At 41.6% G+C, this 27,279-nt stretch overlaps 1 protein-coding gene across 2 annotated transcripts in view; it reads left to right on the top strand.

The window, feature by feature from the left end:
* GALNT18 (polypeptide N-acetylgalactosaminyltransferase 18) overlaps positions 1-27,279 on the top strand; it is a 198,152-nt gene that overhangs the window by 80,050 nt on the left and 90,823 nt on the right. For both annotated transcript variants that reach the window (XM_014882473.2, XM_088175510.1), the window contains exons 3-4: positions 5,343-5,535; positions 16,486-16,652. In XM_014882473.2, coding sequence (XP_014737959.1) covers positions 5,343-5,535; positions 16,486-16,652 — 360 coding nt within the window. The remainder of the gene's footprint in view (positions 1-5,342; positions 5,536-16,485; positions 16,653-27,279) is intronic.

The following is a 27,279-nucleotide window of genomic DNA, read 5'->3' as shown; positions in this document are numbered from 1 at the left end:
CACTATCCTGGTTAATTGCAGTTTACAGGTTTGGTACTTGTAGTTCTTTAACAAGTTCTTAAGAAGTCCCAAAACCCTCAGATTTCTCTCGAGACCCAAATTTTCCTGTTTCTTACACTGCCCTCTAGCGCTGAGCACGTTTGGAGAGTCATCTCCAGACATCTTTGTTTGGTGTAAAGTAACTTTTGTGCCACGACTTTTTAAGGACTGTTGGGTTATCAGTCTGCCAGGGCAGGAAACATCCCCTTTCTCTACGTGAATGTCTGTCCTTGTTGGGTGCTAAGCACCAGAACTAGACTGAATTTCCACCCTAATATGCACAATAAGCATGAGATTATTTATCAGAAAAAAAATCCAAACAGAAACAAATGAAAATGTATGTCAGTAACATGCTAATAGCTTATACCACTGTGTATGTGCACTGGCTGCTTAAAATGTAGTAAAGGTAATATATAAATTAATAGCATATAAATTAGGTTTCAAGTTCTAAAAAAAAGTCAAAATTGAGTTTCTGGCATTTCCTTCTATATGTGCTGTCATACACAGTTTAATCTTTAAAGTTTTGTCTGATTGTATACTATTCAAAGTGTTATCATGACTCTTGGCAGCTGTTGAGGAGAGGATCCCCTTTCTTTTGTTGGGGTTTTCTCCATTCTCTGTCTGGTGTTTACACTAACTGCAGAGTGTGCTGGGCTATGCAAAGACTGGATATGGAGCTGAATCCTCTCAGGGTGGCTGTGGGCTTTGTATGTAGCTCAGATCAGGTTTATTTTTCCTTAAGATTAGGGCTCTGCTGCTCTGTCATCTGTGCAGACAGAGTCTGACAGTCTCTGTCAGTCTCTCTGAGGAACCCTGGCAACTTCAGTATGACTTACTAAGCTGTAAGTAAGCAGCAGTAGCAGAATTTAACCCACTTAGATACTGCATTTTTTTCTTAGGAGCACTTCTGATAAAAGTCTTTTCTTTGGGAACAAGACTAGAATGCCAAGAGGAATTAACTTAACTTGAATATTCAAAACAGTGAAGTTCACTTTTCAGCACAAGGCTATATTAGTGTTGACACCTTGCCAGCAGTATTGTGATGTTTTAGGGAGGCGAGAGAATAAGTAAAATAACTTTTCTTGAGGGTAGATGTTACTGTAACTTTCAGTTTTTGTCTTCTGAGTATATTTTCTCCATGGCTGATGCAGTGTTGCAGCTTGGTGAGCTGCTTCTCATGTTCCTTGTCGGTGTTTCACCACACCATGCAAACAAGGATGATTTCATTTAGAGGTGCACTCATCTGATACAGGATTTATAGCAGGGTCCTGCATGACAGCAGCCTTGCAAGACAGGAATTATCGAACTGCAGTTTTTGAGAATGCTTGATAAGGTGTTTTCATGAATTACAGTAGATTTTAAAGGTGGGATTTTCCTCTGTGTATCTTGCTGTGTGACAAAGTTCAGGTGAAGTTTTCACACTTCTAGACGCTGTGTGACCCAATGGCAGTCTGAGATTTTTACCTGTCACACTGAATGGCCTCTGGCAAGAGGGTAGGGAGGGTGTGGATTGCCTGACAGATGAAGGACACCTGTAGAGGAAAAGGATGAAAAGATCCTTCTTTCCGTAGAAAGCTGAAAGGCTACTGCCTGCAGGAGATAGAATATAGATTTTCTGAGTGCTGGGAGCCAGAGCCAGAGTTTGGGGCCATTAGGCCTCATGAGAGAGCTGAGCTTTGTCTTGCCTTTAATGATAGTCTGCTTAGATGGACATCAAGAGTCCACCTTGCACGGTGAGGCGAGGACAGCTCTGGCATCATCAGCCCTGGAATCATGGCCCCTTCTTCCTCTCTGGGCTGGGAAATCAAAGGGGGGTTAGGCACTGGGGAACTTAGGGGAGCATGTGATCAAAGCCTTTCCTCCTACTCTCTGGCATCATTTCCAGCTCTTCTTTTAGTGAGCAGCCTGCTCCACCTGAGCATGCATCATTTAGTGCAGGTGGTGATGCCTGCTGCATGTCTGCAGCTCACATGGGGCTGTTTTTGCTGACTTACTGTATCTACCTGGTTACTGGCACTTAAGGAAACAGGCAGATAAGGTTACACTGCAGGCTTTGTAGAGCAGTTCTGTTTCCATGGAAAGCATTTCCACAATGGCAGGGCTTTGATGTGAAACACTGCTGCTTCTGTGAATAGACCTGTGAATAGTCAAATAAGGGGTAGAACCAAATGAAACTTAGAAAAGGGCTGCAAAAACCTTTGCAGAGACAGATTCAGACGCGTTTGCTCTCACAACTACCTGACTTGATCCTTTCTCTTAATTGTGAACCTGTTCATGGTAACTTTTCTTAGGAAGAAATATTGAAATATTTCAGCTCTGAATGGAGCTGAAAAATTTAGTCTCTTAATGGGCTTCAAAGGCTTTAATGGAGATTAAATCAAAGTTATTAATTAAATAATTGTGTTAATTGGTAATAAATATTTGCTTTCTTCAGAGGTCATAGAATGAAGCAGCAATCAGACAACAAAATGTCTATCCCTTATTATCTCAGTGGTGTCTTTTGATTTGCTGTCTCTGACTTCTTATACAATGAGTGATAGGAAGAGGAGTGAATTTCTCTCTTGGCAGCTGGTCAGTGAGATCAGATGAAGCAATAAATTTATATAAACATTAATTGCATAACTAGGAAGTGTGAGTATGAGCTACAGAGACAGAGATGATTTTGTAAAACAAGCTGTGGGGTTTTTGGCTCAGGTAGGCAGTGTGTGACCAGCTCCAGGCTGATGCCATGACCAGCCAGTCTTCTGGAAGGAGACTTCTTTGGCCCATGTGTGCAGCCAGCTGACATCTGTGTAATAAATCTCTGCTACTAATTGATTTAACTGCAGGCTGTTAGTCTGCCAGGAGTCAGTAGCTGGCTCTGGGTGCAGTGTGCACGGTGTGTGGAGTTACTGCAGGGAGGAGCTCCTGCTATCACCTGCAGTATGTGCTGCAGGCAGCAGGCTTCCTTCCCAATGGGATGGATCTCTCCTGTTTGGTACTGGCTGAGCAGATGAATGTGCCTGCCTTGTGTTGCTTCAGGCAGTGCTGCTCATGGGTCACCTCTGAGCCTTTGCTCCCCACCATGGTGCTGTGCCTGCAGGAGACCTGGCTGTCACACCTCGGGCCATGACCTGTTCATGGAGGTCAAGGCATCAGATACACTTGTTGGCTCGTCAAAAGGCAGCTGTACTCATTATTTTCATTTCTTGTGAGAGACTGGCTGAAGAGAGTTGCTTCCCTCAAGGGTTTTCAGTCAAATAAGGGAAAGAAAGGCTTTGTCACAGAGATGCATGCTTAATTCCATTGATTGGAATTGTAATTGAAAGTTCCTGCTAATGTTTTTTTTTTTTTCCTGTAGGGCAGTGTATTGAAATAACCTGTTTCCTTAGCATACAAAAAAAAAAAAAAAAGTTACTGCATTTGGTAAGTGGTTTATAGTAGAGCTTGTGAACTAAATTCATAGATATCCATTACTGGAAAATCTTAAACTGAGATACAACCTGGATGAATGAGCACTTTTTCAATCAGAAAACAGCAAGAGATTCACAGATCACTTTAGGAAATCATCTTGCCCACAAAATCATGAGATAAAATTCACTATGTACCCATGTGAGTCTGTGAAGGCAGTTGTTTCTGGGTTGGCTCTTCATCCATGAGAAGACATAGACATCTGTGACCTCCCATGCTGTTGTGATCTTTGAACTGGTATTCAAATGCTATTTTGCCTTTTTTTAGTTAAGACCCTCTAAAATGATCTGAGTTTATCCAACTTGCACAGTTGCCAAGCTTCTCTCTCAGACGTTCATCTGTGTGGTAGCAGGGCCTGTCAGAGTAGTTTCCTCTTTGACTGAGGGTTTAGTTTGTCTTTCATCTTTGAAGAGTTGGAGCTGATTCCCGAATTCAGGCTGAAATACAGTAATTTGTCAAGTAAAGAAACATGTCATATTTACAGAGGTTGGAACATAGTGTAGGAAGAAAGCACCATTAGTTTCCTGTCAGTGTTGTCAGGGAAAAAAGGAGAACATCTTGAACAAATCAAATAACCTAGTCTTCTCAATTTATGTTTTTGTATTTTGGATTCTTTTTAGTAGGAGATCAAAGGATGTTTCCTGGCATTCTTTGAGAGTCAGGATTCTGAGGGCGTATTCTGCTAGTACATAAACTGTTGTCTTTAGGTGTTTCCATGAAGGTTAGGTCAGCTCTCAGGCCTGTAGGTGACTCTGGGTGCTGAGGAGGACTTTAGGGACAATTGACAGATTTTCAAAATCTTCACTTTAATTTTCATAAGTCTCTGTGTTGGTAAGTACAACCCTTTAGAAAGGAGAGTTCTTCATTTGGTTGGGTTGCTGTTAATGTGACTGTTGATAAATAATAAGAACTTCCAGAAAAAGAAGATTTTTTTTTCTTTGTGTAGCTCTAGTTTATGTTGACAGATCAGAGTCAAGTAAGGTGTTTGATCTTGCTTTACTGGTGTGCTGTGGATTGTGAAGTGTTCACAGAAACAAGGGGTTCTCTTGGTTAGATTATGTGGTCAACTGTGATGTGTCTGTCCCAGAGAGCTCAGAAGTCACCTTGAGCAGACTTTATGAGCAACTAAACATTGAGAATGAACGCTGAGATTTCATTGTACTGGACCTCTTCTTAAATGGAGTTCTAGGTTTGTCTTTCCCCCTTCTCTCTGGCACAGCAGCCAGAGATGTGGCCTTGTGAAACGAAAACCTTTTCTAATCACGCAAATACTACAAAGTGATGATCCCAGTAGCGTCATCACAAATATGGACTAAAAATTCAAGTAAGCTGGATTGGTAAACTGAAGCATCAAGTTATTGCATGACTGAAATTGGTTTGCTACTTAAACATGAGTGCCTAGCTCCGTGAATTTTCTCTGAGTTGAATATGTAGTTTTAAAGAACTTATTTTATGCACAGACTTTGGCAGCCATTTTCTGCATTACGTACAGTGCTCGGTTTTTCCTGTCCAGAACTTCAGTCTTTTCCTCGCAAGATAATCCAGGCTGAAATTCAGTATTTCATCTTAGCATACAAAAGCAAAATAACATTCTTTTCTGAAGAAGGCTCCTTCAGAACTTTAATTCCTTTGGATTTATCAGTCCTGACCTTTAGTCAGATTGTGATAAAAAGAAATTGTTTCTACCTGACTTTATTTGACTATTGGATTTGAGCCTTACGTGCCGATTGTTCCACCGACACGAGAGTACGTGAGGGTATGTCATGGGAAGACTTGGATGCAGCAAGTGGAGCTAGTTATGTTTTTTAAAAGAGCGGATCCTTATGGTTTCCTTTTGTGTTTGTCTCTCGTAGAAGCTCCACCCAAGCTGGAGGAGAATCCTGCAGAAGCGTTCACGGACTCGTCCCTGTTTGCGCACTGGGGGCAGGAGCTGAGCCCCGAGCACCGGCGGCTGGCCCTGAAGCAGTTCCAGTACTACGGCTACAACGCCTACCTGAGCGACCGGCTGCCGCTGGACCGGGCCCTGCCCGACCTGCGGCCCAGCGCGTGAGTGCGGGCCCTGCTTCATCTGTGGGGCCAGAGCCTGCTTCATCTGTGGGGCCAGACCCTGCATCTGTGGGGCCAGACCCTTCATCTGTGGGGCCAGACCCTGCATCTGTGGGGCCAGACCCTGCATCTGTGGGGCCAGAGCCTGCTTCATCTGTGGGGCCAGACCCTGCATCTGTGGGGCCAGAGCCTGCTTCATCTGTGGGGCCAGAGCCTGCTTCATCTGTGGGGCCAGACCCTTCATCTGTGGGGCCAGAGCCTGCTTCATCTGTGGGGCCAGAGCCTGCTTCATCTGTGGGGCCAGACTCTTCATCTGTGGGGCCAGACTCTTCATCTGTGGGGCCAGACCCTTCATCTGTGGGGCCGTGCTGTGCCTGCCAGACCCTTCATCTGTGGGGCTGTGCTGTGCCTGCCAGACCCTTCATCTGTGGGGCCAGACCCTGCTTCATCTGTGGGGCCAGACCCTGCTTCATCTGTGGGGCCAGACCCTGCATCTGTGGGGCCATGCTGTGCCTGCCAGACCCTTCATCTGTGGGGCCATGACCTGCCAGACCCCTTCATCTGTGGGGCCATGCTGTGCCTGCCACCCTCCTTCCCTGTGGGGCCAGACCCTTCATCTGTGGGGCCATGCTGTGCCTGCCAGACCCTTCATCTGTGGGGCCAGACCCTGCTTCATCTGTGGGGCCAGACCCTTCATCTGTGGGGCCATGCTGTGCCTGCCAGACCCTTCATCTGTGGGGCCATGCTGGGCCCTGCCAGCCCCGTTCCACCTGCAGCACCCACACTGTGTCACCTGCCATCCCTGTTCCATCACACTGTGCCTTCCAGCCCCATTCCTGCAAGTCTTACACCTGTAGGTCAGGTACAGATGGCAGCCAGAATGAGTTAATTCTATCAAACAGATGAAGGCTGTACATTTCAATTGTCTTCTGAAGCACTGCTGTGCCCTAAGTCAGTCCTGTTAGAGTCCCACTAACTATTCATTAACATTTCTTCAGGATCCATTGGAAGCTTCATTTCACATACAATTTACATTAGATAGAAGGCGTGTTTTGTCTTCTAAAAGAACCTTTTAATGCTAATTTTCAGTTTTATCAGGTAATCTGGCTAAATAAGAACTGCTTTCTTTGAAAGCCCCAAACTGCCTGATTAAGGTCAGCTGGCAGGTGAAGCTGGTGACTTTCAGTGGTGAAATACGCCTTTGAGCCAAGCACTGAAAGCCTAGGGATCCTTCCCTGGGCAGGTCTCTGCCCACAATTACACATGCCAGGCAGGGTGATCGCATCCAGGGTTATTCCACAAGGGCTGGGGACGTGCATGGGACTAAGGGAGGGAACAGCCTTCCCTTTCCGTGCATCTGGGGCTCGTTTGGGCAGCACTGTTCACACACACAGTTAATGCTCAATTTTTTTTGAAGCCTCGATGATACATCTGATGCTTTGAACAGACAGCAGCTCTGGAGATGGAGAAATGAGTGGAGGGAAAACTGCTTTTTTTGCAGCTCATTAAAAAGAGAGATCATTAAAATAAATATGCTGGTACTTAGTGACTCAAACGTGATCTTATTCACTTATTCTAACCAAATATTTTAATAACTAAAGTAGTAATGCATTTTTCTGCACATTAAGTTGATGCTGCACATTAAGTTGATGATAGCAAAAATATATGAACACTATCCCAGGCAGCACTTTAGCCGTATCTATGCTATATATTATTATATATTGCATTGTAGAAATATTTTTTTTTGCCGATTTGCTGAAATATTGACTTGAGAGAAATCAAAGTCCATGCAATTGTATCTGTGTTCTGGTTAAATCAGTTTAGTTAGCAGTGCCTGAAGGGACAGTCTCCTTTTTGTTTTTTAATTGTAAACTAATCCAGAGGAAAAAGAAATCTTTTCATCTAGACATCAATGATAGAAATGTTTCTGTTCTTATAGGTCTTTTGAAATTACTCTTCTGAATGATTTAAATATAAATTTTTTATAGCTACGTGGTTTAAAAATTAAAAAGATGGAGAAAATGAATGTTACTGTGGCTGAAAATAAATTAAGGCTAGGATTTTAAAAGAAACTCTTCTTAGAAATGAATCATGATCCTAATTCCTGTGAAAGTTTTGATCCTTTTCTGACTGTCTGCCAGAAACATGATGGACATCACTGTATGTTTAGGGACATATACACACAAAATAATGGCTTGGTAATGATAGCTCAGGCAGGGTCCCTGCACCCCTTGGGCTGTATGGCAGGCAGGGACTCTGACCCTGAGGGAAAGGAGCTGTGCTGTCAGGCAGTGTCAAACTGTTGGCTGTATCTACAGCACCCTGTGGAGTGTAGAGCTACAGGTGTTCTGGAAGTCCTCTTGTTGAAGAAAGAATTCCTGCTCCTGACAGCAAAATTCTCATTTGTGTGATGGCACATGCGTGAATGTTGTGGGGGAAAAAAGTCAACGCTGTGAGAGTATGTTTCCAGTGTAATAATCAATTTTTGGGTTTTATGGCATGTGGTTTTTAGGCCAAGTGCAGAAGTCACTTCCTGAGTCTGTATAGCTGTATTTAAATTATCCTTGGGCAGGCACTGGGCTCAAGCAGCACCTAGGAAAGCCAAGGACAGCGTGGTGTGAAGTGAGAGTGCAATAAATGCCATGGAGACCAAGTTAGCCAACTTTGCTGGACCTCAGTCAGTTGTGATATTTCTGTTCTGACCACAAATGCATGAGAGCACAGGTATGAGGTACCACAGTAGCAAGAGTCAGCATGACAGTGGAATCCCAGCAAAAGCTTGTGATAAAGGAGTAGAGCTCACACAGTTCTGTCTGGGCTCAGTGGTGGTCTGTCATCTGTAGTCAGAACCTGTCCTGTGAAGTACAGGAATTTGGGAAGACAACAATATTTGCAACTGAAACCTAAGGAAATTCATACATTGTCAGCCCCAGCTGAGAGCAGGAGAATTAAGAGAATTAAGTGATCTGCCAAAATTGTGATATTACGCCTTTTGTATCATACTGGTATGACTCAGCTTTGACCTTTCTGACTGCAGTGCTCTGAGACTTCACATCAGCATATCTTAGTGGGGGAGCTCAGCATGTCTTTACAAGGCTCTGCAGAGAGAAAGGCCATTCCACGTGTGTAATAACACCAAATTGTAACATGCAGCATTTTCCAAGGTTGAGATTGTCAACATTAATGCCATGACAGAAAGAGAGGACAATTAGAGATTACTGAGCCACAACACAGATAGGGGAGAGGGCAGAAATCCAGCCATGCCCATTCCTTCAGCGGGGGTGGCATGAGGAGGCAGTACAACACATTATCTGGGCAGTGCATTCTGCCCAAGCCTCTGAACTCTGGCCTCTCTAGAAAAAGATCATCACATTGGGTGGAAACATGCAGCAGAGCACAGCTGGCTCGAGCTGTGGCAGTTGTCACACCTTTCAGAAGGAGCTTCTCATGCTTTAGGTGCTGCAGAATGCTTTCTCTACAGCCATGACCCTCGTGTCCCGTGCTGAATTTGGTTCCTTTTCACTGTATTTGTGCTAGCACAGGGTCTCCCCAGCACAGTCCAAAATAATCTCTTGTAAGTAAATAAGAGATTAACTGCCCTGGATACTTCAGCTTCCTGAAGTAATCCTCACACCCTGAAGTGGGCTCAGTTTTTGCAATACTCAGTAGACAGTGCAGGGTTTATTGTGGAGTACTGTCTGTGCCAGGGCCTGATTTTGTGATTTTGTGCTGCTGAAGTTGGGTGGTGTGCTGTTCCCCACCCTCCTGTGGATCTGTTATCCCATAACATATCTACATCACATGACAAATAGCTCTGGCCCTAATGAGCTTGGAAACACTGAGGAAGGCAGTGTTGCCCTTGCTGCATGCAGGAACAGAGGATAATAGTTCTGTGTTAGTTATAATTCTGTTGTGCTCGTTACTTTTAGTAGGGCAGGCAGTACCCACAAAGCTGCTTATGGGTGAAATGTGAATGGAACAAGCTCCTGCAGAAATTCATTATAACAAGTTAGGTTGTTTAGGGCTTCTGAACCTGTCTCCCAAACTCCTTTTGAGTGCTGAAGATTCTACTTTGTTGGCTTGTGAATTTCTGTTGTTTGATCCATTGTGCTGAAAGGGAGATAATGTTCTTCTTTGAATATGTGATGGGCGAGGGAGGTGTAGCAGGAAAGAAGGTTTGCAGCAGGATCCCAGCAGAGGAACTGTTTCAAAGGGTTTGGCTCCTGCATAGACTGGTAGGAAGAACCCTGGCCAGTAAATGCAAACCAACCTTTTCAGTCACTGTAACTGACTGAAAAAAGCAAAGGAATAAAAGAAAGAAGCAGAGGCAGGAAGGGTAGAAGGCAAATGAAGCATTTAAAGCTCAGATGTTTTAATTCTTTGGAGACTGTCAAATAGCATGGTATAGCACGTGGCTTACAGCAGGTTTGCCCTTTTCCTGACTGAAAGCTTGGCATCTAGAAAAGTGCAGAGAAGTCCTGTTTCCTGTGCAGAGAAAGGCTCTGGCTGTTTTGTAAGTGCTTCTTCTTTCAAACGTTTCACCCCTCCCAAACTGATTATTTAGAGGCTCAGTTTGGCAATGGATGATGGTAGAAGCCTTGAAGACAGCAAAATTAGATTTGTGATAAAATGGGGACAAAGAGAGCAGGCAAGAGGTCCCCTTAATGCAGATGGGACTACAAGGAAGAAAAATCAAGCATTGGCTGGTTGAGGAGAGCAATGTGGTTTGGGACAAAAGTTGTTTATGTGTGTACACCTGTCCAAATGTCCATCAGTCTTGTGGGGGTAAACACAATCCTGGATGTAGTGTGCATCAGACTTCTATAATTTTTTTCCTTTATTAAAACTGATATAAGAAAAACATGATTTCAAATAATGAGGTTCAGACTGGGTATTTGTGTGTAATCTCTACTTCTCTCCAAAAGCCAGCTCTTCCAGACTTGCACTCCATTAAACCTTTGCCCCCACATGTCCCTGTGAAACAGTTCTGTTGGGTTTATGTTAGTGATGGATGTGGCTCCTTGGTAATTCCTGACCAAGTTCTTTTGTTGCTACTGGCAAAAGAGAGCATTAATACTGCTTGTTGGTTTTGATGTTTCAAAGGAGTCCTTTAAAAAGAGCACAAAAGCCTGTCACGTATTGTTTTGGAAAGAAGTCCTAAAATTAGTAATGTTTTCAGCATTCTTGTTAAACACCTAACATTTAATTCTGTCATATTTCATGCTCTCTTTTACTTGGCTCTCTACCTCTGATTCTTTTTCTTATCTCACCTTTGCCTTCAGAGTGGTGCCCACAGTAGTGGTTACTGTGTGAGCAGCCACCAGCTGGGTGCTGAGCTGAGCTTTTCCTGTTGGGATGTACCTCCTCAAATGGCTGCTCTAGAAGTGTTCCACATCACTGGCACTGATAGCAGATCTGCTCCAGTCTTCAGGCTGCTCTAACAACCCACATTAATGATGATGTACACTTGTACAGGAAGAAAAAAGACTTTTTTATATGCTGTTCAATGCCAACCTGGTTAGCATAGCTCAGTTAGCACTTAAAATACTGGTAATAGCAAAAGGGAAAAAGAAGCATAATCACATAATTAAATTATAAATATAAATATATAAATAGTTGAGCAGGAGTTATTACAATACTCCTGCAGTTCTTTTGCCAGAGTTTTAGTGCTATTTATTTAATTTATTCCAGAATGTGTTGATTTTGTTTTTTCTTTATTTTTTCACTCTCATATATTTTTAACTTCTGTTTGCCATTTTGGCTGTGGACAAAATGTTACCAGTTCTTGAAGAAAGTACAATTCTTTCTGCTTGTGCTTCTGAGAAATTCTTACCCTATTGGAACTAAAACTTGCTCCCATGTATGTTCCTAAAACAATACTTGAACCCCAAACGTTTTTAGTAGCATCCAATAATTGCATTTTGCATTATCTGCTATAATTTTTTTCCTAAACAAAAGCAAGGGTTTTGCTGTTGTTTGATGTGATACTCTTGATGAAAGTTTTTCAAAGTTTGCAGAAAATAATTTGTGTTCATAATTTATGTACATATTTGTAGAAGGTCTCAGAGATAAGTTATTAATACAGGAAATAATTTTTGGTTTGCTGCTTTGATGCATAGTTTCTACTAAACTAATTTTAATGGCTAATAACTGGCTAAATTGAATTATCACAATTCATGGAGGAATAGAGTTGTTTTCTGGACAAATATTTGAAAGAAGCCTCATAATATATGCTGCCCTGCATTTAGCAGAGCTGTGCCTGAAATGGAACTGCAGGAGTTTCTGTAAATTCCTGGTAACCATGACAACTGCTGCTTTGGTGCCATTAGCCCGGTGTAATTGAGCAGGGTGGGCTGCTCGCAGTGATTTCAGCTTTGTTGAAGTGACACTCGCTATTGCAGCTCTGAATGCCTTTTGGAGTGTGTACCTGAAATTCAGTGTCCCACTGAATTCGGTGTCCCAGTGTGTGCCGGGTGGAGTGTTTGTCTGGGGGGAGCCTCCCGTGTGATGGGCTCACACCTGCACCTTGTGGTTGCCACATAACCACTCCCTTGTGTGGCTTTATGGGGCTGACACCTCCATGGTCCCACCACCTCTCCATGGTCCCACACCTCCATCACCCTGACACCTCCATGGTCCCACACCTCCATCACCACGACATCTCCATCATCCTGACACCTCTCCATGGTCCCACACCTCCATCACCCCGACACCTCCATGGTCCCACACCTCCATCACCCTGACACCTCCATGGTCCCACACCTCCATAGTCCCACATCTCCATCACCACGACACCTCCATGGTCCTGCCACCTCTCCATGGTCCCACACCTCCATGGTCCCGCTGCCTCTCCATGGTCCCACACCTCCATCCCTAACGCTTCCTCTCCTCTCCCCCCTTCAGCATGTCTCAGACACACACGCATCCCCTCTCTCTCTGGAGTTATTTCTTGTTCTTTCCTATCACTGTGGAATGTTATTCCTCACAAAACTTGGCATACAGATGATGATAGACATACTTGTGAAAATGCACAAGTTCTCTGCATTCTGTGCAGGGTCTGGGGCTGGGTTAATTCTGATTTGTTTAAACAAAAAAAAATAGGTCATTTTTATTGTCATCAGCTGATATGAAAAACAACATAGAGAGGAAAAAGTGTCTTTTAAAAACTACAGACACACTGAAAAATAAGTGAATCTGAGCTGGAAGTAAAGATAATGAATGAGTCTGAATAGGAAAAAAAAAAGAAAATATGAACTCAGTTCAGGAATGTACCCTACTTGAAAAGACTAAAGAAATTAGACAAAACAGGAGTCTAATTCTATTCTCTCCTGTCATCTGTAGTTATCTTTTAAGGCATGGTGTTGCAAAAAGGGAACCAAATTACATTCACAGGATGAAAAGCTTTGCTCTTGTCTGTACAATTTGCCAACAATGACAAATTTTGTCCAGACTGATAAAAATTGCAAATATGTAAGATGTAAATGAATGCATGTGGGAAAACCAATACAAATAGTTTCTTTTAAATGGATGGAAGACTCATCAGAAGCTGAAATTTTGTTTGAGCATTTCAGTTTGTGCATGGACTAATGACAGGGCAGCAGTGTATTGGGGGCTGTTTTGTCACTTACAACCTTTTTGGAATATAATTTGTCACTAGTTTCTTGCAGTAGTATATTTTACATTTATCTCAAGGCTAGCTTAATTGACAGAGGAGAAAAATCACCAGTATTTAAGGAGGCAACTATTTTCAGTATATTTTTATTGCTATTCAAAGTATTTTCAAAAATCCCTCAGTTTTTCTTGATTCTTTAATGCGTACCATATCTTACCAGATAGAGTTTCATTTTTTGCTAGAGTTTCATTTTATCTTCTTTGTACATTGTTTTGGCTGAAGGTAGCAAGTATTGCTGTGCCAAATTAGACAGCTAAAAGATAGATTGGCCATGGATTTGTTTGCTGGACCATTGTGTATCTTCCTCTTGGCTGCAAGCACATCACTAAAATAATAAGCATTATAGGTTCTTTAAAGGGTAATACTGAAGATTATTTTAGTAGGTTTAAACCTGTTACATAGTCTATTTGAAGACAAATTTTCAAAATTTGGATGCATACACACCATTTGGCATGAACAGGTCTGTTTTTCAAGGACCTGGATCTGTAATGGTTTTAACATCTTTTGGAAAAATTAAAGTGTTAGTATTTAAGAATTCTAATGTGATTATAAGTATAGAGGCCTCACAACCACGCTGAGCCTGAAGTATGAATATTGGAAATCCTTTTGTCAGATGCCACTTAAACCTGATGGTCCCTAAAACTCACATCTGTCAAAGATTCGTCTCAAGTTTGACAGTGCTCAGCCCAAGTAAATTGATGCCTGCTTTAACTAGTCTGTTATCTGGGCAGGAGTTTTTGATTGTTCAGCACTGAAGTTGATATTTCTTTAAGGTGCAGTTTCAGAGGTTAAAATACTCACTCTAGGGTACAGGAGGCAGGTGTGGAAACTATCTTTTCTCCTTAAGATGTAAATCCAGTGTGTGTCTATAGAGTTGGGACTGTTTTGCCTAGAGAAGAGGGAGCTTAGAGGGGATGTCCTTGAGGTAAATAGGATAAAAAAGGGGAGTTGCAAAGAAGGCAGAGCCAGACTCTTCAGTGCTGCCCAGTGGCAGGAGCAGAGGCAATGGGCACAAACTGAAGCACAGGTTGTAGAGTCTCCACCACTGGAGGTATCCCAACCCTGTCTGGATAGGGAAAAAGCTGTTCCTGAGCAATTGGCTCCAGGGGACTCTGCCTGAGCAAGGGGTTGGACAGGATGACTTCCCCAGGCCCATTCCAACCTCATCCATCCCATGATTTTGTGGCATCCAAGTAAATCTGACATCTGACTTGCAAGGCTCTATCAAAATGCCTTTGTTTCTTCTGCCAAAGTGTCACTAGTAAAAAGGAAATAATAAATATTAGCTTGCAAAAGAAAGAAGTGATCACATCAGAAGGAATTTTCGTGGCATTATAATCTAGAAGACTGAACACAGCCATGAAGAGTGGAGTTTTAGGTTTAAAATGCACGAACATCCTTTTGAACGTGTGCTGCACGTCCTCCCTCCAAGGGATTTACCCCAAACACGAGGTTAGAGAGACTTGGTATCACTCCAGCTTCGTTTAATTGCTCCACAGAAAGTGGAGTGACCCTGAAAAGAGGGACTGAAAATAATCACACCAAGCTGGCTAGTAGTTGGCTCTCTAGGGAGATCAGGGAAGATTGTACCCGTGCTCCCTCTGTCCTGGCTGAAGGTTTTAACTCCTGCACTGCTGGCTAAAAGAGAAAAATAGTGCTGTGTCTTCTGGAAGAAAAGGCAGTTCCCCATGCCTCTTATTGTGGTGCTTTATTTTGCATAAAATCCACTCCTGGATGTGTTAAAGAATGCTTCATTCTAATGCTGGGAGCTGTCTTACCAATGAATAGAGGATTAACACACCAGTAGAAATACCCAACCAATTTGGGAAAGAAAGTTTTGGGTTGTTATGCTGCAGAAGATCGAGCCACAGGTGGGAATCAGAAAATCCAAACACTATTTTAATTATTTCCCTCTGGTATTGATGCCATAGAACAAAAAACTGTGGATCTGTGTGACAATGGGGTTTCATATTTGTTTCTAAAAAGTGTATGAGCTAGGTTATTAAAAATATACTGTACACTTTCTAAGACTTGAACTGTTACTAGTTTTTCCAGACTGTGTTTTCTGTTTTATATGTCCTTATAATTCTTTTGCATGGTGACAGAGAGAAAAGTACCTAAAATATTACAACAGCTTCTTTAATGTGATTCCCATCAATTTCAAACCAATGACTGAATTTAGAAAATTGGTTGACCAGCTGAATTTTGAATATTATTGTATCTCAGTTGGTTTGGGTGCCATGTGTCCTATGCACTGACTTTTTCAGAACCTGCAATAGCATAGAAATAAATTAATCACCTTGACTGAACTTAATTTTTGTACAACATACAGCACATGAAGAGGAATGCTTCTGTGATACTTCTCTGTGTTTATTTGCTACACAAATTAAAATACAAAATCCTAAAAGAATTTTCTCTTGGAACTGAAGAACAGTTTTGTTAAGGAGTCAGATTTAAGCTTGATGTAAAAATACTGAATCCATCCTTTCTGTATGCAAAACACTGGCTGTTACTTATGCTTTCCACCATTTCCAGGGGTTCCTGGATGTAGGGAGCCCTGGCATCTGAAGAGGATAGCCACTCAGGAGGTAGAGAAAAACATCATCAGCAATCATTTCCATTTACAAAGTCTATCTAAAAATGCTGCTTGAGTCAGCCTGTGCCTAATTTCATCCTAGTAAACAGTTTTAGGTCTGAGAAAAAGATAGAATTAATTGTTGTTCAGAAACATTGCATTAAAATACTAAAAGTTTCACAGAAAAATAGTTAATTCCTTTTACTCAATTAACTTGTGGTTTTGTTTAAAAAGCAAGTATTTTGCTGACAGTTTAAAAAGGTAAAGTGATAAAAGAGCTTTCTACTCATATAATTGAAAGATCTGAATCCTTTTTGGAAAGAAGGAGGTGAAAATAAACCAAATAAAACACTAAGGAGCTTTAAAGTTGTGGGCAGCACTTCCATACTGTTGCTTCCATGAGCAAGTTGGAATGTGACTGAAATATCTAATTTTGAAAAAGGAAAGAAAAATGCACCAGGTTATGAGAGTATTCCTCTTTGTGATTAAAGCCCTTGACTGTGCTTACAGGTAAATTTTCCACTGCTATATGTGTTTTTTCTGGCTGCACCATCTGTCTTAGCTTTAGTAGCAGGCTGTTCTTTGGAGCTGTATCTTTTAATGCGTTCTTCCAGCTGGGGGTAGATGTCTCTGAAACGGCTTTTGTTTGCATTGTGACTGCCAACAATTTACATATTTTCTTTTCTTCAACCTCACCCTTCAGGTGCAGAAACCTGACATTTCCTGAGAGCCTTCCCGAGGTCAGCATTGTGTTCATATTTGTCAACGAGGCGCTCTCGGTGATCCTGCGCTCCATCCACTCAGCAATCAACCGCACTCCTGCTCACCTGCTCAAGGAGATCATCCTGGTGGATGATAACAGCAACAATGGTAAGAGATGCTGCTTCTTCCCCTCCCTGCCCCGAGGCTGGCTCTTACAGGAGATTCAGTTCTGGCTCTTGCACGTCCTCTTGGCCTTTCAAATGTTGTTGTGGGTTTTCTCCCTTCTCCATCCCACACTCTTGCCGGGCTGTTTTGAACTCTGCACAAGTGGGGCACGTTTAAAAGTGTGTACAAAAGATAGAATGTTTGAGGTGTCTGGTAGGCAGAATTGTGGATGTAACAATAGATTAGAGCTAGCAAGTTTTAGTGCTTCAGAGTGTTTTCTAACTCATGTGGTTTCTGTGCTTCTTCTGCTTCTACTGTATGACTACACATGTGTGCTCTGTTTTGTATAACACGTCTTGCTGTGTTTCTTACACTTCTCCTTTAGATTCCCAGTTCTCCTCTCCTCATGAGCAGCACTTACCTTGCTGCTTCTCTGCTGTCTGTGCTCACATGTTGCTCTCCATGATCTGAAGGATTGCACTGCCCATCTCTGATGGTTCAATGCTTGCCAGGGTGTTTGTCAGTGGGGCCATGCTGGGCACTATTTACAAGTCTTATTGTCTAGCAACTTTAGTGATGAAATTTTAATAAGCACAGAATGCTGAACGTTAAGAAAAATTCTGCTGTGCTGTGGGGGTTTAATTCTGAACTGCTGAAATACAAGGAGAATCTGAATTTATGCTGTTGAAGGAAAAAGCTGAACAAAGGGCTTCTCTTATCCTTGCCATCACTGCTGCTGTTATCTGATTATATCCCTGTAGCTAAGCCCTGTGACTTGATGCTGATTACAAATGTGTCTCAGATTTGTACAGAGAAGAAACTTATTTGGAGGCAAGTAAATAAGTTCCCCACCCCAGGGTATGCACGTCATCATATCCTCTTCTGCTGACAGTGAATGAAGGAAAAACTGCAATCCTGACTCTTTGAAGAACACACAAAACTCAACAACTTGGTGTAGGCCTATGCCTTAAGTTTTGTCCTCTCCCTTATGCAACACCTGGCAATTTGATAGGAAAGAACACAACATGGAAATACAGCTTTGACTGGTGCACTGGGCTGTGATTGTGTGAATCCACTCCTACACCTTTCAAATGGGAACTCAGAGAATCTGAGTAGCTGCTGGTGCTGCAGGGCCTGAGGTCTCTGGGCATTGATAAACTGGCCACAAAGCAGACATAAAAGGAGAGAAATAGTGTGGTGGAAAAAAAGTGGCTTCTAGAGTTTGAGTGTGATGCTGCAGAGTTGATGATGAGTGCAGTAGGCACATTGCAGGGCAGTGTCACAAATGCCAGTTTCTGAGAGCCTGCCATCACCGTGATGAGCTTGCTAACAAACACTCTCTGCACTGTGCTCTACACACTTGTCAAAATTATTCTTTTTCATTATTTCATACCTGAAATAGATCAGAAATCAGAGGAACTGCCTTATCTTTCAGGAAAACCTGTCCAGCCATATTTTTTGTTAGTACAGTATCAGTACTGTGCTGTCTAATATTTTTATGATTTGCTGTGCCTTTTATTCAGACTTTCCTTTCTTGCCCTCCAGTGCCTTAAACCCTTGGGTTCCTGACCCCAAGCAGGGAGACAGAAATTGAGAGGAAGGTAACCTTTGGTTTGGCTGCCTTGACTTGGTGTTACATGTCATTTTATACAAAATCACACTGTGCAGAGCTATAGTTAGTCTCACAGAAAAATTCAACCCTCTACAGGATTTTATGCTACTCCTCTAACCCCTTCTCTGGCATCTCTTCCCTGCAGTAGTAAATTAGATTTCTACAGTCCTCTTTATCCCATAAAGTATGCTGAAGACATGGTAATGGGCATATATTTGGAGCAGATGGATGTTTGGAATGGGAGCAATTGTAAAGATGATTTATGGGCTTTCCTACTATTAGTTTAAATCTTGAAATATTTATTTTAATACTTACTTTCCCTTTTACAATTTTCTATTTTCCATTTTTTTCTCCCTTCTAGCATTGCTGAGATGAATTCTTTATATTTAGTGCCATTCTATTTTTTTGTTAGTAGCTCTTTATCTTGCAAGTGTTGCTGCTTGTAAGATAAGTGGGTTACTCTGGGTTTCCCTGGGATATTACCTGAGGGGGCAAACACTTGGTTTGTGCTTGCAGTGGGCTCCAGCTCTGCTTCTCACAGGGATCTGTCACAATCCTGATTATAAGTGGTTTTTTCACTCTTTGGCATTTGCCAGGGATGGCAGCTTCTCTAACTTGATGGAAGATTTCTTTCTGTGGTGCCACAGCTATTGGCTTCACAGGCAGGAAACGTCACACTGGGGAAAGTGACTGGAAAGAAAAAGTGAGCCCAGAGATCTGGCAGAGTCCAAATGGGCACTTTTTAATGGATCCCAAATTTCTGCAGACCTGTATTTTGGAAAAGAGCAGTGCAAGAACTAGGTGGTTTTTCTGAAATTCCAGAAGGCTAATTTCAGAAACCATTTATTCAAGTTTAGGGCCAAAGTCTGTATATTTGTCCTGAACAATATGTGCTACAATATTTTATTTCATGTACTTCAAGGTATGTCAAGCAAATTATCTATGGCTTTCCTTAAATCTTGGAGCAGTTTTTCAAGTTCCCAATTATGTTTCAGGAGACTTCAATTAATCTCTTTATGAAGTTTCCCTTTTTTAAAATAAATATTTGGAGTTAGAAAATGGTGAAAATGCCAGTGTGTGACATTTAAAAGCAGAAAATAGATTTTTCAGGTCTTAAAATTTTGATCCTTTGTTTAATAAAGCCGATTTCATGGCTTAATGTGTGTATTTCACCATACCATCTTTTCTGGTGGAATTCTGATGAAGATTGTTCTGAATTGTTTCATACATGCTGATAGGTACATTAGTGGTATAATTTAATTTAACTGAAAGATAAAAAAGGCACATTTCAGTGATTACCTGTGTACTGTCTAATGAGAACAAAAGTTTTATTTAAACAAGCCAGGTATCAGTGTTGTTTATTTGTGTCTCATTTGGGTTTTAGTCATGTTGGTGACTAAAGCAATTACACAGATTTCAGATATTTTACTGTATTTTTAAGTGTCAGAACAGAATCTTTCCCGTTCTCCTCAGTAGTGCTCTTTCCTTTGCAGAGATAATGTACATATAAATTTACAATTTGGCAATATAATTATTTTTTTTTTTTTCGTTCAAATGCAGCAGAATTTTATTTTTATTTTCAAGTAGGGGCTTAAAACAAAATTTAAGTGACCACACCCATGGCTGCTGGTGGTTAATTAGACCTCAGAAACATATTTAGAAGCATTGCCTGAGCTGGAGACTACTGGCATTGTGGTGTATTTGCCCCTGGTTTGTGGCATCCTGCTCTCTGGGGACAGGATGGTGACTTTCTGTCCCACTGGAGCCCTGGCTTGGCTTTTGAGTCTTTTTGCTGGCATTGAGCATCACTGCATTACAAAGTACCTCTTGAAGGTATTTTCAGATGATTTGAAATCTCTCTAAAAAAGCTCTTTGTGAGCCATGATGAGTTCAGCTTCATGGGGAAGCAGTGGGCATTGGTGTGTCCAGAGTATGCCTTGCAGAATTGAAAGCTATAGCAGTAATTACCATGCTCTGGGACATTTTTATTTCACATTACAGTTAATAATATTGCAGTAGAGACTCAGATTTTGCAAGGTTCCTTTCTTTCCCTTGAAGCATTACTATGAATGAAATATTCCTACAAGTTCAGTGCAATGATTCTCATTTTGTCCTGAGATTTCCATGAACCCAGCTATTGAATGGCAGTAATAATGCTGGATATCACAGGATGTGAATTTTACATCTTGCAGTGTGAGAATTAGCACAAACTGGTAAAAAGTGGGTCAAGTGCAACCATATCACCCATGAGAGACTGTCCTCAAAACAGTGACTGAAAACAACTTCTCAAAAAGCATCCAGAGCTTTTCATTAAAAAGCTGTATTTCTTTGGTAATTCTTAAGAGATGTTTGGGAGTAGAAGATTGTCTGATTTTATTTTTCTTCACAAAAGCAGTGATAAATAAACCTCAAGACTACTGTCCAAATGCATGCTAGATTTCATAGCACAGCATAATTTGAAGATGGCTTATTTGTAGATCATACAACTATGAAAAACCTATTGACAGCAGTCTCTTAGGGAAAATCTTTGGTCTTGCTTTCTTTTTGCTTGGAATCTTGTTCTTCCCTGACCTGAATGTCAGGAAAGTTCCTTCCAAGACAAACAGAAACATCTGAAAGCAAGGAAATAGGCCAAGTTCATCCAAACCTGCATTCATTTTTGGGCTGTGATTTATGCATTGGGAAGGCTTTACTTTGTCTGCCTAGATGGATTCTCTGCATTGGTTAAAGGTCTTGATGCTGAAATCATCATTGCACAGTCTTTACACAAGCAGGCTCTCAGAAGGGTTGACAGGGATTGACATGAAGAGAGGGCTGTGCAGTGCTGGGTAGGAATCAGATGGTAAAAACCATATATTTATGTATAGAGCAGGAAAATTGTTCCCACTGTGGGTTTGAGAAAAACGTTGGCTGTTGTTACAAACTCTGCATTTTACTTTGGTAAAAGCAAAAGCACTGCAACTTGAATTAATGAAGGCAATTCCTTGAGCATATGTGCTACGTGTTGTGTTCCACTGCTGGGGCTGCAGTGAGGTGTAACAGCTACTGTGGATGCATCTGAAAAGAAAGAAGGAAATAACCAGAGGCAAACCCTCGTCCTCTGGCCATCTGTTCCAGCCACCACCAGAAGTTAGAGCATAATGTTCTGCTTATTCAGGAGTGTGAGAGACTGTCCTGGCCATGCGATTCAGAGCTCTGGTGGAAAAAAATATGAACCTGTAAATAGACTGTGGGATTTTTATGAGGACACTGAAGATGGTGTCTGGCTGTAGACTGTTGTCTCCTCTTACTTGTCAGTCCTTGTGACAAAGAATTTGATTCCTGCTTTAAAGGGGAGAGGTTGTGGAGTAGGATATCAAAATGAAGTGACAAACAGAGAAGTACACTGCTGATGAATAAAGCCATTTGTCCCAATTATTCTTCCCTCTGTGTGGTGGGGTTTTTTTTGTTCGTTTATTTCTTTTTACAACTCATCCTTCTTTATGAGCATGTGTCCTTCAGCTGAGGTGTCCATTTTGCATGTTCTCAAATTCCAGGGTACCTGTGCCTCTTAGCATCTCCTCCATCCCACTGCTTCCTGCACTTTCTCACAAACTCTCTTCCTCCATCTCCCCCGTCTCACCATTCAGCTTTCCCTTGCTTTTTTCCCTTTTTTCCCTGCAGTAATTCAACTCCTGCCTGAATCATCCCTCCCTACCTTCCTCCACCCCCAGTAATAGTCTGTTCCTTCCTCTTTTAGGCATATTTTTATCATTTCCTGCTTTCTTCCTTTCTCTCTCCATTGCCTCCTTCTTGTACATGCTTTTGCATTCTCTTTTGCTTTCGTTTGAGGATAATTCTGTAATAAACTTCATTCAGCTTTCCTAACTCCCCCATGCCTGAACTCCACAGTCCATCAGACTCAAGGACTCTCATTCCATCACACGAGGGGGCAGGAATAGCATCCCTTGCTGGAGGCAAGGCTCTGGTTTTTGTGTTTTTGTCATTGGTGTTGTGTGAATGCTGTTTGGTAACCAGCATGGAGTTCTTTATTGGGAACCATCACAGTCTCCTTTCTTTATTGCTGCAGTGGAAGGTCTTTAGCCTCCCTTTTCTGGGCAGATGGGAGAGTTGCAGTGCTGTGGGACCGTTGTCTCTGTGGAAGCTCTGTGTGCTCTAGAGGTGCTGGCAGTGACAAAGTGACCTTTCAGCAGAACAGTTTTTAATCATCTGCAATACACCATAGTTCAGTCTGTTGGTGTGGCTGGAAAAGCAACATTTCAATGTGTGTGCCAGCTGATAGCAGAACCTCTGACCACATCAGGGGGCAGCTGTGCAGGGCAGAGCTTTTATTGTGGTCTCCTGATGTCAGACTTTATCACTCAAAATAAATAATATGCTAGAAATCGAATAGTAATGCTATGAATGGAATCTTCCCTAGCTAGCAGAGGCCAAAAGTTAATGTATGGTCATCTTACCTGCTATTCCATCTGTGAGGTCATTTAGCTCATTCAGTCCTGACCCACCTGCAGTGTTGCACTCTGATAAATACCTTTTCCTGGGTCATATTCAGCACACCAAGTCTAGGAGGACTGGCCTTGTTTCCTGGCTCTGTTTTACCTCAAATCCAGTGTGCCAGTTCACACTGTGCTTCTGTTCCACGTCTGCTGTGTCCCCTGAATGCCAGGTGGGCAGTGCACAGTCAGGGTGTTCTCATCCTTCATCCCCTCACCTGTCCTGTCCCTCCTCGTGACACAGCCCTCAGTGTGAGCACACTCAGAGTGCCCTCATGTTCCTGCTAGAGCAAAGCCTGAAATAGATGAGTAAATTAAAGTTCCGTTTCTAGGTGGTGATGAATAGCTGCACACTGGCACTTTGGGGTATTTGGGAAGAATGATTTGGGTCAGCTTACAGAAAACAGCATCACCTGTCAGTGTGAGTGACCACAGTTAGAGGCTGCAGTCACTTTCACTCAGAACAGGCTTGCTTTAAGCTCTTCTGGTAGTGATGAGGAATTCACCCCGTGTGCTTTGGAGGTGCTCTGGCACCCTGAGGATGCCAGCACATAAATATTGCCTTGGAGCACTTCTCAGTACCATCACTGGGATTTTAGCCTTAACATTAATCTCTAGAGAGCTCTGAGAAATTGCTTGATTGAAAACCATCTTCTTTCCCCATTTTTTCCCCTCTCACATTTGTCAGATTACTTTGCCTTCAAAAATGCTTGAATGCTTTCTCTTGATAGTGTTCTCAAGCACTTGTCACTAAATTCAAGTAGAAGCCACAGGTATAGATTTGGTGCAGTGACAAACATTCATGTAGTGCTCATGAGACAAGTGCCAATATCTGTTGGTGTCAGTAAGATACTGTGCTTTGATCAGATTATTTCCTTTTGACTTCTTTTCTCCTGGAGTCTTCGATAGAAATTGTATTTGAAATATTCTAGTAATGTAAGCTCTTATGAGCCTGAATGACTTCTTAAAGGATTTCTTTCTCTTTCCTTATCAAAAGAATGGCACTTATAATTGAAAGAGTTTGATGGGATATGGGAAAATACTCTGTAATGTCAGACAAAGGAGTTAGAGGATTTTGTCCTACAGAAAGTTAAGAAATGAAAATTGCCTTTTAAATTAAATTCATTAAAATTTACTTTTTCTTCTCTTCTTTTTCTTTACCAAGCATACTTTTCTTTAAAAGAAAAATGAATAAAAAGATAACTTTCATAAAATCAAGGTGGAGTTCTTAACTTTAAGTAGTAGTGAAACTTCCTGCCAGAGCTGATAATTCCAAACACTTAAATTTCTTTGTGATAGAACCTCAAAATTCTTGATGTGCTGGAGGGTCCAAGACATGATAAGAGAGTTGCCTGAGGAAGTATTTGGGAGTGTTCAAGCATATCACTAAATGATAACAATCAGTCAGCAAAATATATGAATAAATTACAGATTAATCTTTGGTTACCACACAGAGGCACATTTATAGGCATTGCTAGATATTTTAAAGGCATTGTGGAACCTCCTGTAAGTCTAAAGTTCAAGTACAGAACATTTTAACCAAAGATATGTGAATTCTAAAAAATCGACATCAATTCATGTTGCCTTTTCTTTTGGCCTGCTTTTCATTGCCACTGCTTGGCACTGATTTTTTTGAAAGTGTTCTCCAAGTATATTGGATGGCCAAATTTTGAATTACTCAACTTCACTTGTTCACTGCTGGTGATTTCTGGGGATGTTACTAAAAAGGCGTTCCTTCCTTTCCCCCTGGAAAAGCAACCTATTTAAAGCTAGCAGCCTGGGGAAACTTTGGGGCATCTCAGTTTAAAACTTTATGGGAAATGTGATGAAAGTAAATAAAAGCTAAATTTTTCATTTATGATGATGCAATTAACGAGGGAAAAATGAGGACTTAGAGATTAGGCTGTGAGAGAGTGAGAATTCCTGCTTGTTTTTCCTCACCTGGTTTATTTGGAAACAAAGATTTTGTTTTCATTTGGCCTCCATGACCAGAGTTGTTGTTTACACCCCTTAGTGGAACTCTTGTGGGAGTCTGGGGGTCCATGAGTCCGTGTGGATGGAGGTGCAGGTTAAATGCTGAAAGTATAAATACCCTTCATGTTCTTTTTGATTTTCACAGTGTCTAGGAGCCTGTTAGGTTTTGGGTAAGTCCTGCAGCCAGTTTCCCACACAGCTGGGCAGGTCTTGCTCTCCTGGCAGTCTGATAGGTGACAGCTTCTGACTGGGGACCTGCATGGAGCTCAGTTCTCCTGCCACATCCCTATGGCCCTTTGCAATGGAGTTTGTGAATAAACTGATGATTTTATTTTTATTTTTTTCATATTACTTTCCTTTCAAACATAATCTGAGAGCGACCGTAGATGCTTTTTGGTAACAACTCAAAGGACAATTTGCCTTTCATTAAATGTAAAGAGGTTTGTCTGCACTGCAGTGTGAACTTTCCACTGGGTAATTCAGAATCATGATGAATGCTAAATAATATGGCAGCATGAATCATTGTTGTTTTGGTTTGGCAGCAGGGAAAACCTTGATGGAATTGCTAAGTGCTTTCAGCTCTCTCCAGATAGCTCAGTGTCGGCTGCTGCATTGTTCCTTTGCTCCTCACTGACACACTCCTTTGGCCCAGTGCCTGTCTAATCATTGTTTAATGTTGCAAAAGCTGCCACCTTCTATTTGAAGCAATCTTTTCAAGCAGTGCAAATACCGGCAGATTTGCATACAGTAGAAATCGAAATAATTGGAAAAGTAAAGTAAAAAAAAAATAAATAAGAAATGAGATGTTAACAGCATTAATGTTTTATGAAGACGAAAAAAAATTCTGCATAGCTAATCATATTATGGTGAAATTTAAGGAAGCCTAAAGATATTTCTGTGGCTAAATAGATGGTCTATCATTCTTACAGGCTGTGAAATAATTATTCCTCCCAACCTATTGCTCCTAATCTCAAGCTTTGCTCGTGTACATGAAGTGGAAAGAGAACGACAAGGTCTTCTAAAATGAGAAACAAGTTGCAACTCATTTGCCAGCAAATAAACAAGTTGACAACTTCTCTGCCAGGAAATAAGCAATGATTTCTGTTTTTTATTACCATGAATGACTGCAGTGTCAGTACTTGAAAAATGTATTTACATTCCTGTGTCAAGTAAGTGACTGTGATTCCCTACCTTGTAGTGTTATTATTGCTGTATGGGCAAGAAGTCTGAAACATCTCCCTGTGGTCTGCTTCTTGTATGAAATGTCTAGGATTGCATTTCAGTGGTATTTTTACCCTTGGAACTTCTTTGTTAGTAGTTCACGGGCTTTGACAACCAGTTTGAAACATGCAGGTGGAACTGGGCATCACTGGGTCTGGTTTTGTGTGTTCTCTCATCGGGTATCTCTGTTTCCAAAGAAATGTTTTTTTCTCTTTACTCATTTCCCTCCCACACAAATAGATCAAACTCAAGGAGTATCGAGGTACAAGCTATGTGACTCTGTGTGTGGTTAATATCTCACAGGCTAATTGTATTCCACAATTAGCTTTAATGTTTATTAATGCTGTCTGTGCTGCACAGTGTTCTGTAAAGGGGCTGTGCCATGACACCCTCTGGAGTGCCTTGTGTCTGACAGGGAGACCTGCTAGACTCTGAAGGTTCCTGTTCTTCTAGGAATAAATTTTATGGCATCTGAGCTTAGAGCATAATTCCAATGTGAGAGAAGAGAGTTTAGGAAAGTTTTGCAACCAGAAAAATTCAGCTATAGTATAGCCAAGAAAAAAAAAAGGTAGTTTGGTTAAAAGAAAGGGAGATGTTTTTGACTGAGAAATAAAGACTTTGAGCAGAACTCCCTTCTGGGGAGCCCAAAGACTTACTAAGGACAAGAGAAACAGTCAAGGTTTTTTTTAAGGTCTACATCTGCACGCTGCTAGAGCTATTTGAAGTAAGCAGTGTCTGACTTTGGAAATTTTCATTTTGTCCCTCTCCTTGCTTCAGCAATTATGTCTCCCACAGGAGAAGAACATCACAAAATAATGAAGTTACAGCAAACCTCAATGGCTTGTTAAAAGAACATCATCACACGTGGACACAGAATGATCACACAGATCATAGGAAGAGAAATTTCAGATGAAATGAGGGAATTTGTACTTTAGTTTTACCCTGCAAGCCTGGAAAGATCAGTTGTTACACAGGGATACAGAAGTACTGTACAGGTAGCCTGGCACTCATTTGACCCTGAGCAGTATTTTATGTAACTCCAACTAAACCTTGACTGATGTACTCTTCTCCTGAAATCTGAGTAAGTGCCTCTCTAACTGTATCCCCAGTAGGAGCTCTGGGAAGAGTTTGATGGCAGGGAATGCTGGTAGTTCATATCCTTGAGAGCACATGGAGCATGGGAACTGCTCAGAGTGTCTCTCTCAGATAGAAGTGCAACAGCCTGGAACACTGCAAAACTTCAGACATCATGTGGGCAGGAGCACTTCTGCACCAGACACATCAGTAAATCCAGTTTAAAATTACTGTTTTACTGCATGCTGTAGGATGG

Source organism: Sturnus vulgaris, chromosome 18, assembly GCF_052056855.1.
Source record: "Sturnus vulgaris isolate bStuVul1 chromosome 18, bStuVul1.hap1, whole genome shotgun sequence".
Lineage (NCBI taxonomy): Eukaryota > Metazoa > Chordata > Aves > Passeriformes > Sturnidae > Sturnus > Sturnus vulgaris.
This window is presented reverse-complemented; position numbering and strand designations above follow the sequence as displayed.